The sequence below is a fragment of the Primulina tabacum genome, chromosome 2 (assembly GCF_025594145.1).
Source record: "Primulina tabacum isolate GXHZ01 chromosome 2, ASM2559414v2, whole genome shotgun sequence".
NCBI classification, from domain to species: domain Eukaryota; kingdom Viridiplantae; phylum Streptophyta; class Magnoliopsida; order Lamiales; family Gesneriaceae; genus Primulina; species Primulina tabacum.
Genome location: NC_134551.1, coordinates 36,862,623 through 36,873,739, shown reverse-complemented (window position 1 = coordinate 36,873,739; position 11,117 = coordinate 36,862,623). Strand labels below are relative to the sequence as shown.

General features: G+C 38.1%; 1 protein-coding gene across 1 annotated transcript; it reads right to left on the bottom strand.

The window, feature by feature from the left end:
* Window positions 1-6,042: 6,042 nt before the first annotated feature.
* On the bottom strand, window positions 6,043-6,745 carry LOC142537658 (uncharacterized). Its single transcript, XM_075643156.1, has 2 exons — window positions 6,343-6,745; window positions 6,043-6,170 (listed from the first exon to the last, which is right to left on the bottom strand). The coding sequence occupies exons 1-2, from the start codon at window positions 6,743-6,745 to the stop codon at window positions 6,043-6,045; spliced, it is 531 nt and encodes a 176-aa protein (XP_075499271.1).
* Between the last annotated feature and the right edge of the window lie 4,372 nt (window positions 6,746-11,117).

Genomic DNA, 11,117 nt, shown 5'->3' with positions numbered 1-11,117 from the left:
GTGTGTGTGTGAGAACTGAACAAGGATGTTCTCACACACAGACGGAAATATGCTTCTAATCTAAGCTGATGTATCTGTAAAGAGTTCCCTCTACTAGGCTGAATGCTTCTCTTAAGCTGATATGACTTTGAAGCGTGCCTTTTTTTTTCTCTCTTGAGTTGTATATATTCAGTTCTCACACACAGAGGGAAATATGCTTCTAATCTAAGCTGATGTATCTGTAAAGAGTTCCCTCTACTAGGCTGAATGCTTCTCTTAAGCTGATATGACTTTGAAGCGTGCCCTTTTCTTTTCTCTCTTGAGTTGTATATATTTGAGTCTTCACTGATCTTCTCTATAAATAGGCGGGAGAACTGATCGTACAGTGAGACTAATTAATTGTATCTGTTGCATCTTGAATTCGTTTCTTGGTCTTTGTATCTCGACTTTTTGTCTGCCCTTCTGAAACGTTTTGTCTTTACTGCACTGATGCAACGTCCATTATTGTCCTTTGACTGAATAATGGCTTTGTAACTTTGCGTACGGCTGGATTCCACTTGAAAGAGTTTGTCTTCAACCATAACTGAAAGATTCTAACTGATGCTTCGAACTAGTCAGTTGAACTTATCTTTCAGTTGGGCTGGTGAAATCAGTTGACTCGTCAGTTGAACTGATTTCACACTTGTTCAATTGGACTGATCAGCTGGGTTTCTTCATCAGTTGAACACCCCTTTGGCTGGCCAGGCTTCGGTGGTTTTCTTGCTGAATCACCTATCAACTGGACAATCAGCTAGACTACTCAATTGACGTAACCAGTTAGACTGATTCATTTTGTGCGATAACTTGGGTCTTTAGTTTTGCGATGTAAACATCTCGTGAGTGACCCTAGATGCTGCACACTAAGGTAGATCATCAGTAACACAATAAACAATTTTTGTTATCATCAAAATCAAGATTGCGAACTTGAAAAGTTCCAGCAGTTATATGTAAACTCAGCCAATGGTAGTTTACTTTCCAAACTACCTGGGAAGTCAATAGTACATTCCCTCAACATGTCTTCTAAGATCTTATTTACTCGTTCTGATTGTCCATTAGTCTCGAGTTCCAATAGCATGATGTAAACTCTTCCAAAATGTAGATGTAAATTTTGGATCTCTATCAGATACAATAGACACTGGGATGCCATGAAGCCTCACTATCTCTTTGATGTATTCTTCAGCATATTGATTCATCGTGTATGTGGTTTTTATCGGAAGAAAGTGAGCTGATTTTGTAAGTCGATCAACAATAACCCATATAGAATTGAATCCTCTTTGTGTTCTTGGCAAACCAAGAATGAAATCCATCGTAATATGTTCTCATTTCCACTGAGGAATGGGTAATGGTTTCAGGAGTCCTGTTGGTCTTTGATTTTCAGCCTTGACCTGTTGACAAGTTAGACATTGTGAAACAAATTGAACAATGTCCTTTTTCATACCTGGCCACCAAAATAATGGTTTCAAATCTTTGTACATTTCGTGCCTCCTGGATGTATCGAATAGGGTGTAGCATGTGCATCTATAAGAATGTATATTCATTGTTTTGGCACACACAATCTACCTCGATATGTCTAAATTTCTTCCCCATTCAATCCAAAGTTCAAATTTCCTTTTTTTCCTCTCGTTGTCTCAGTTGTTGTAATTCATTATCTGCACTTTGTTCGGCATTGATCCTGTCTGCAAGTGTTGGTAAAACCATGAGGGATGATAACTAGATTACAACTCCCTTTGGAATAACATCAATCTTCAAGTTCTGTAAATCCCATAAAATTTATTTTTGTACTTGCATTGCTTCAATAGAACTGGATTTTCGACTCAACGCATCTGCAACAACATTGGCTTTACCTGGATGATAATTAATAACACAATTATAATCTTTCACTAATTCCAACCAACTTCGTTGTCGCATATTCAGTTCTTTTTACGTGAATAAATATTTCAAACTCTTGTGGTCCGTGTATATTTCACACCGCTCACAATACAGATAATGGCGCCATATTTTCAACGCAAATACCACTGCTGCCAGTTCTAAATCATGTGTGGGATAGTTCTTTTCATATCCCTTCAATTGTCTTTATCGATAAGCAATCAGCTTTCCGTTTTGCATTAAAACAGCTCCTAAACCTTGTTTCGAAGCATCACTGTATACCACAAAATCTTCTGGTCCTTCTGGAATGGCAATGTGAAGGACCTAAAACTCTTTTCTTGAAAATTTGCGGAAAATTAAAAATTTCTTTTTAAAAGAACTCAAATGGCCTCATTCATAAAAATCACTGGTGAATCAAGTTCCATATTTCAAAGTATTGCAGCGGAAGAAAATTAAAGTTTTGCCAACAACAACGATTTAAAAATATCCAACGACTGATAAAATTGTTTGCGGAAAAAAATTAACAACTGCTGCTCTGAGGTCCTCGGGTGCCACTACTGCCGACCTAAGCTGGCTCACTGGTCCCCGCCCTCGGCCCTGGCCTCATCAGTACCTACAACAATCAAGTCTAGTGAGCCTAAAGACTCAGCATGCATAATAACACAGGTAACGAGTAAAAATCTGAATTAAAATATGCATGAGTTAACATATCCTGTCCTGAGGCATACTGAAAAATAATCTGTACTGAGCAATTATAATACGTGCATAACTGAACTGGAAATCACTGTAAAAATATTTGCTCCTTGGAGCCTGTACTGAAATATCTGGTAAAATTTTCTGTTGAGATTATGTTTTACGCCTGTGGCCACTGCACTAAGCTGAACTGATCGGTAACTGGCTACCGGGGAGGCTGAAACTGAACTGAGCTGGCCGGTCACTGGCGACCGGGTGGTACCATACTGAACTGATCGGTCACTGGTGACCGTATAAAATAACACTCCCACATAGTGAATGAACCACAAGCCATACCGCATAAATCTCAAAAATAATCATTTTCTATTTAATGCACGTAAAATAATTAACTGGCGTAATGAAAATTCCTGTAATTTTACCAACTGGATTGGAATGGATCGTTCCCAGGCTCGCTGCAACCTAACTGTGCCATTAAAAATATGCAATAGCTTAAACTTGACCAATTACGCAATTTACGTTCAAAAGATGCGACTATGACGCCTAATGACTTCGCATTTAATCATGACTCCGAACCAACCTGAACCGACACTGAACCGACGTATAGTCATGATTAAAATACGCTGAAAAATCATAAAATAATGCTCCTAAAATGATAGGGTCGAAATCTAGGTGGAATGGAGGCCAAAACACGAAACGCTCTTTCGAGAGTCAATTTGGCACATTGCACCGTAAATTCTCGTACGACCTCAAAAATGATCCAAATGACAAACGATCAAAAACATGACCTTCCTAACTCAATGAGGCACTGTCCAGTCCAAGGCCATGGGCTAAAAGCCAACCAAGAACTCGAACGAGCCTCTGAACCGACACAGCAACTTGCTGTAATTTCCAGCAGCTGCGCAACTACAAGACTTGAGTTGGTTTCGAGACAATAGGCCATTAGGGGCATGAACCACCTACCAGAGACTCTTACCAACATCCCAAGGAATGATTTGAACCATGGCTAAGGGCCCTAGGCCAGCCACAATCCGCATCACACCATAACTCAACCGAAGGGTCCAACCGAGAGCAACGTGCATGCGTGTGTAGTGTTTATGCTATGATCGATGTCTTGCGTCGTTCCAGTGGCCATTTGATTGACCATGGCACGATCTAGACATCTAGGAGCATGATATGAACCGTGGCTAAGGGCCATAGGCCAACCAAGATCCACACCAAGCAAACACAAACCGAAACCAAAAGCTGTCCAACCGAAGTAGCCGAAGGGGTATAGGGGCTGTTGTGATGTTTTTATTAAAAACCGATGAACCATGGACCAAGCCACCAAAAGGGCAACTTAGTCACGTCTTAGACTTGATAGGGAAGTGATCCAACCATGGCTATAGGCCCTTGGGGCAGCCAAGATCAGATCCTTCCTCCATGACAAGAAACTGAATTCTCGAACAACATTTTCTGCACCTATGGGGACTTGCTGTCATTCTGAATTTCCAGCAAGCATGGGGCTGGTTTGAATGGACCAACATGGTCCTAATGCATCCTACTACATGTATATAAGCCGCCTTGGGAGCCTGGAGTCGATCCAATACCTGAAACTCACAAAACAAAAGAAACCGTGAAGCTTGCCAATAAATTCGAAAATTCTGCATGTGTGGTTTCAAAATGTTTTGACATGGATCTCGATTTTTACTTGAATAAACATGATCATGTACTGAAAAATAAATGATAATATGACTTGATTGAGGTTTGAAAGAAATCTAGACATGCCTGGTTTCGTTTCGAAAGAAAACGAACGAAACAACGACGACGCGGCACGGAGGAGGTGGAGCGCTTCTCTTGTTCTTTCTAGTTCTCGATTTTTCTCCCTTTCTCCCTAGCTGTTATTCACGTTTTTTCTACTGAAAATGGGTCTGATTTCGGTGGGGAGGGAGTGTGATGGAGTGGTTATGAGGGGTGAGGAGGATGGTGCAAGATATAAGGATCATATCAAGACCAAGTCTTCATGCATTTGAATTTTGAATTTTGAATTGCTTTCAAATGATCTCTTGGGTGATTCTAGACTATAGTGGCCGATTTTATCATGCCAAACAAGGGTTAGGATAGTGGTCTAGTATTAATTAATTAAGGTGGAAAAATAGCTAAAAGAATTAGCATGCTAATCAACCAAGAATGGGTCAAAGGTGAGTTGGCAAGTCCTAGTTTGTTCTTCTAGGGGTGTGGCCGAAAATGCATGATAAATGGTAGGGGGAAAATTGATTATCTAGTAATTTAATAACCCTTAAAAGCCTTACTAATCCTTTAATTAATTTAGTGAACTAACCCCTTAATTAAGTAACTTAAATGAGCTCATTTCTTAATCACCTCTAATAATTAAATTAAAATCCTCAACTAACTTAAATAATTCCTTAAACTTCTTTTTAACTTAAATGAACTTACTTGCTAGCTAAATTAACTTCTGGAAATATTTCTCAAATCTTAAATTCTATCTCAAAACTCCAACTCCAGTCCGGCCTCACTGAAATAACTGAAATGCTAAAAATCAAACTACTGAACTGAAATAATGAATAATTAACTTCAAATAAATGCATTTAAAATAATTATGCAATGAAGTCAATTAAATTTAAAAATCTAGAATTATGCATGGCTTATACGTCTACTGATTTACGGGTTCTACAGGCAATGATCGGTGTTGATGTCAATTTTGTTTTTAAACCTTGGAAACTGCGATCACATGCTTCTTTGCATACAAATTTGACATTCTTTCGTGTTAACGCAGTCAAAGGCAATTCTATCTTGGAAAATCCCGCTACAAAACGACGGTAATAACCAGATAATCCAAGAAACTACGTACCTCGGTAATAGTAGTGGGTCGTAGCCAGTTATTAACATCTTCAATTTTACTTGGATCCGCTGATATGCCTTCTTTTGAAATGATATGACCCAAGAATGCTACTTGTTCAAGTCAAAATTCGCATTTCTTCCATTTGGCATACAAATGTTTATCTTTCAAAGTTTGCAAAACTAATCTCAGATGTTCTCGATGCTCTTCTACAGTTTGTGAGTAGACGAGAATATCATCTATAAACACAATCACGAACTTGTTTAGAAATGGCTTGAAAATTCTGTTCATTAAATCCATAAAAGCAGCTGGTGCATTCGTTAGTCCAAATGGCATTACAAGAAACTCATAATGCCCATACCTGGTTCGGAAGGTAGTCTTTGAAATATCATCATACTTTACTTTTAATTTATGATAGCATGATCGTAAATCAATCTTCGAAAAGATAGCAGCTCCTTGTAATTGATCAAACAAATCATCAATTCTGGGGGTGGATATCTATTTTTGATTGTCACCTTGATCAACTCCCGATAATCATTACATAGACGAAGGGTACCGTCTTTCTTCTTCACAAATAAAAAAGGTGCACCCCACGGTGAAAAGATCGGTCTAATAAACCCTTTATCAAGTTAATCCTGTAACTGTTCTTTCAATTCTTTCATTTCTGTAGGAGCTAATCGGTAAGGAGCTTTTGAGATCAGATGAGTTCCTGCCACAATATCAATCACAAATTCGATCTCTCTATCTGGGGGTAAGCCTGTTACATCATCAGGAAATACCTCTATGAATTCACAAACAATATTTGTATCTCTTAATTCACGAACATGTGGGTCCATAGTTAAAACAGATGCTAAGTATCCTTGACACCCCATTCTGTAGTAATTTACAAGCCTTCATACAAGAGATTATTCGAAGAGGTAAGGATATACCTGCACTTGCTATTATGAATGGCTCAGCTCCTAATGGCGCAAATTTGATCATTTTCATGCCACAGTCAATAGTAACTCCATACTTTGAGAGCCAATTCATTGCCAGTATCATATGAAAATAAGTCATTTTCAGAACTATTAAATCAACATACATCTGATGGCCTTGGACATATATTGGACACCCTAGCACAACTTGATCTGTCTGTAATTCTTGCTCGGAAGGTAAAGCTATGGCGAGTTGTGTCTCTGTTGTACTTCCTGTAATGCCAAGTCTCTTTACAAACGATTCCGAAATAAAGGAATGTGTGGCTTCTGAGTCTAGTAAAACAATAGCAGTAATACAAGAAATCAAGAACATACCAGTAATCATCGATGTATCCGCATCCACTTCCTCTTTAGTCATCGAGAAAAGGCGTCCTGTACATTCTCAGAACTTCCTGAACAATTTTCGGCGAGATGCCCTGGCTTTTTGCAACGATTACAAACATTGGTACCTTACATACATTCACCACCATGGGGTTTTCCAAATTTAGGACAACGTGGTCTGTCTTGTTCCTTACGTGGAGGGGGACCCTTGCCACGGGGTTCCTCTGGTCGAGTACCTCTGCTATTGGTCTTTTTGCCTTGTCCTGTTCCTTGGTTCTTTTGAAAGTACTGCTGCCTTCGCTGTTGCATGTCTCTGTCAATGTCTTGTTAATCCTGTTCTACCATAAGTGCTCTTTCCACTATCTCCCCGTATGTAGCAACTTTCGACATTCGTACATATCCTTTAATTTTAGAGCGAAGTCCCTGCATGAAGTGTTTGCCTTTAATTGTGTCATCTTGTGCAATATATGGTACATATTAGACTCCAGCCTCAAATTGTTGTATATATTCAGTCATTGACATGGTTCTTTGCTTCAAATTTAAGAAATCACTGGCTTTCTTGGCTCGTACATCTTCGCTAAAAAATTTGTTGTAAAACGTAGATTTAAATGTATCACATGTCAATGGTCTCGCAGGTAATGCCACTTTTGCACTCTCCCACCATATTCTTGCATGTTTCCTTTCATGTTTCCTTAATAAAAAGATGGTACAAGTTACTTTGTCGGCATCTTCCATGTGTAGGTAAGAGAATATGGATTCCAATTATTTAATTCATTCTTTTGCTACTGCCGGATGGGTGCTTCCCATAAATTCAGGAGGATTCAGACGTCGAAAGCGATCATACACATATGTTTGAACATGCCCTTGTCTGGGTAGCATGGCTTGTACTTGTGCCTTCTCATGTGTTGTCTGCTGCATTTCAAGTAATTGTTGTATCTGCTCCCCATGAACTTTCTCTTGTTTTTAGAGCAGCTGAGCAAAATCGTCTATAGGTCGTGGCGCACTGCCTTCACCTTTGGCTGTCGGGGCCTTGCCCTTAGATGACTCTCTTTCTTGTACCTTACGTTTATATGGGATTGTCGTTTATCCTACATGTAGGACACGTAGAAGCACATAACTTGGCATAAACTTTGGGATATATAGATACTTACTTGTCGAGTTCTCCATGTGTGGATGAAGTGCAGTGTCTTCCCTGTCGAAGAACCGTGGGCTCTGATACAAACTAAAATGTCACAACCTTCTTCTATACTTGACATGATTACCATAATAAAAATAGGGTTTGAATGATAATCTATATTATGAAACAATTCAAAAAAGGGGCATCAATTGACGGTTTATAAAAATTTTGGCATGATGTCCCTATATTTTGTAAACACCACCAACTCAAGCAACAACAAAAATACGTACATATAATCGTATTCTTATAAACAACCCTAATCAATATCTTTATACACATAGACATAACATTGTAAAACTTGTTTCAAACCTTGACATTGCATTCACTATAATACATATGCGGAAGCTATACAATAAGACGTCCATGTTCTTGTCGAAGTAAGGCACGTCACAAGCATCTCTTGGCAAACCGTCATCCCATGTATCTTCATTACCTGATCTTATAAACAATGAGCTACGTGAGTTTATAAAACTCAATAATTTGGCACTTATACGTAGCAATATGCATACAAAGAACATACATATCAAATCGTGATCAACAATGAATCTTTAAACCATGTCATACCATGCCATATATTCATGTTCATTTTTGCACTTGAGCCTCATTAGTTGACCTATACTAATGTGCTTGCTTTATTATATAGCTACTACTGTGTTGGACGTCAGGGAGAACCTTTGACAACCCCACGTCCCTTGAACATATATTGACCATTAGGTTTGGTGGACTTAAAATCATGCCCATGATGTCAACAAGCTCGTATATCATATAAAAATCAGTCATTTCTTTTTTCCTTTCATGTTCGTGTTCATGACATAGCACCCATTTTCAATATTCATGAATGTCTTTCATATTTAATACATAACAATGGAATATGGTGTGCGATGTTTTCATCAATAAACATACTAACAATGTACATATATCAATAAACAATGGGAAGCATTTGAAATTCATAATATTACTCATGTATTACTTCGAGAACATGCCAACTTACTGTCCAAGTGTAGGAATACTATGTTGAGGAGATATTTCTCGTTCCTATAATGTCAAATACATCAATAATTCAGTCACTATTGTTTATATTAGTTGAAAGTTACCCCTCTACATGTAGAACAACTAAAAGAGAAGAAAACTTACACCCTTAGAAACTCCTTGTGATGGAGAACTTAATTCTAACTTCAAAATGATGAAAGAAATGAAGAAATGAGCTTTTTGGAGGATGGGTTCTTGATTTCTCTCGAGTTTCTTGCTGTAAATGAAGTTGAGAATGGTGGAAATGCTTGGAAAAGTCAATGATTATTTTTTATACATGAGGCAGCACTCGGGCGGACATTTTCTTCTGCCCGGGCAAGGAACTCACGGCCCAAACTTTAAAATTTTCGTGCATCGGCACTCGGGCGGACATTCTCTTCCGCCCGGGCAAAAAACTTTTGGCTTTGAACACTGTTTCATCAAAGATAGATCCAAAAACGTCTCTTCTGTTCATAATTGGAATAGGTGAACATGAATGTTGTAGCCCTACGTCTTTACTTAAATCTCCAATTAATTTCATGTCATTTGGAGGTTTCAGTAAAACATTATGCTTATTCTCCCAACATGTGTCAGTGAAGGAATGACGATATACACGACACATTTCGGGGCACTTTTGGCTTGTCTTTCACAATGATTTGGAAAAAGCCCAAAGCATGAAAGTTGTAGAATTATATCTTAGATTTTCAATGGTTGTGGCCTCACATAATTTGGATAAATATTCAACTCATTATGTTAAAACCCGTAAAACCTGCCATATTTTCATCTCATTTCCTACCAACTTCCATTACACTACTTTTACCTACACATCTTACTATCACTATTTAGATACATATGCATTCTCAATATACTATTGAGAATCTAGCAATGATATTCAACCTCAATATCGATACCTCTATCAACATGTAAAATATAATGAGCTAAATAACTACATAATAAATGACATAAACTTATTATTATCATTTTTACGAGTAATCGGGCATTACAGATTTGGTCGAGAGGGGTCTTAGACTTGTCTAGGTGAGGTTGAGTCGTGGCTGGTCCCATCGGTTGTAGGCTAGGACCGCAAAAATGGAAAGTAGTGTACTAGGGTTGGTAGGTAAAGGAAAGTGAAGAATTTCAGCAACTTGTTGAGGGATATTAGAGGGTTAGGAGGTCGAGTTTGATGACTTCAAGGCTGTTAGTGTGTGTATTAAGTGTGTAAAAGTTTGGGAAAAATTTGGTTAAGTTTCGGCTCAATTTGGGTTAAAACCGGGACTCCAGTTCAAGTTTTAAAACTAATCAATTAAGTTTTGAAACGAGTTCGAGTTTATGTTTAAGAAATACTTTTAATTATGTTTTGGGATGTTTTAAGGAGTTTGGTAAGCTTCGGGTCGAAATTTAGAAGTCGAGGGATAAAATGGTCATTTTGGGTTTTCAGGGGTAAAGTGGTCATTTTGCACCGGGGTGAGATTCTTGTCCTGTCAGCGCCCTGAGCACATTTTTTTCATGTTTTTAAATTTTTATGCATCATGATCACAATTTTTATGAATTTTTGAAAAATAAGTTACATGCTTGGTTTTAAGAAAATGTACGCATGTGCATGATTTTGATAGGTGATGAAATGATGATGATTTGAAAGATGGGAATTTGTTGCGGCTATCGAAGTATATGTAAATGCTTAAGACGTATATGTAAATGATGATGATGAGGCCTTGGCATAGTGGATGGGTAACACTATCACTGATGTCCGACAGCCGATTACCGCGGTTCTATGTATGATGGATCCATCGTAAATGATGAATGATGTACGACAGTCATAACTAATGAACTGAATTCACAAAAGAGAATGATGTATAATGATGAATGATGATAATGATGAGCTATTATGACATGTAATGATTTCATATGGCAAGTCTGCATTTACGCTTTTTAAGTGCATGAAAGATATGTTGATTACAGTATATTTTCATTGTTGTGTACTATATATATGTACTTGTTATTTCCGGTATAGGCGTGCTGAGTCTTTAGACTCACTAAGTGTGAATGATGCATGTGAGCATGTCGATGAGGGGAGTGGAAGTGCCAAATTCTGAGTAGGCAGGACTGGATGTGCGCGCACGACCCGAGGACCACATTTCTTCCGCACACTATGTTTTTTGAGATTTGAGAGAACATGGGCATTTTTATACATTGATTTTGATACGATGATGATTTTCTAGGGTTT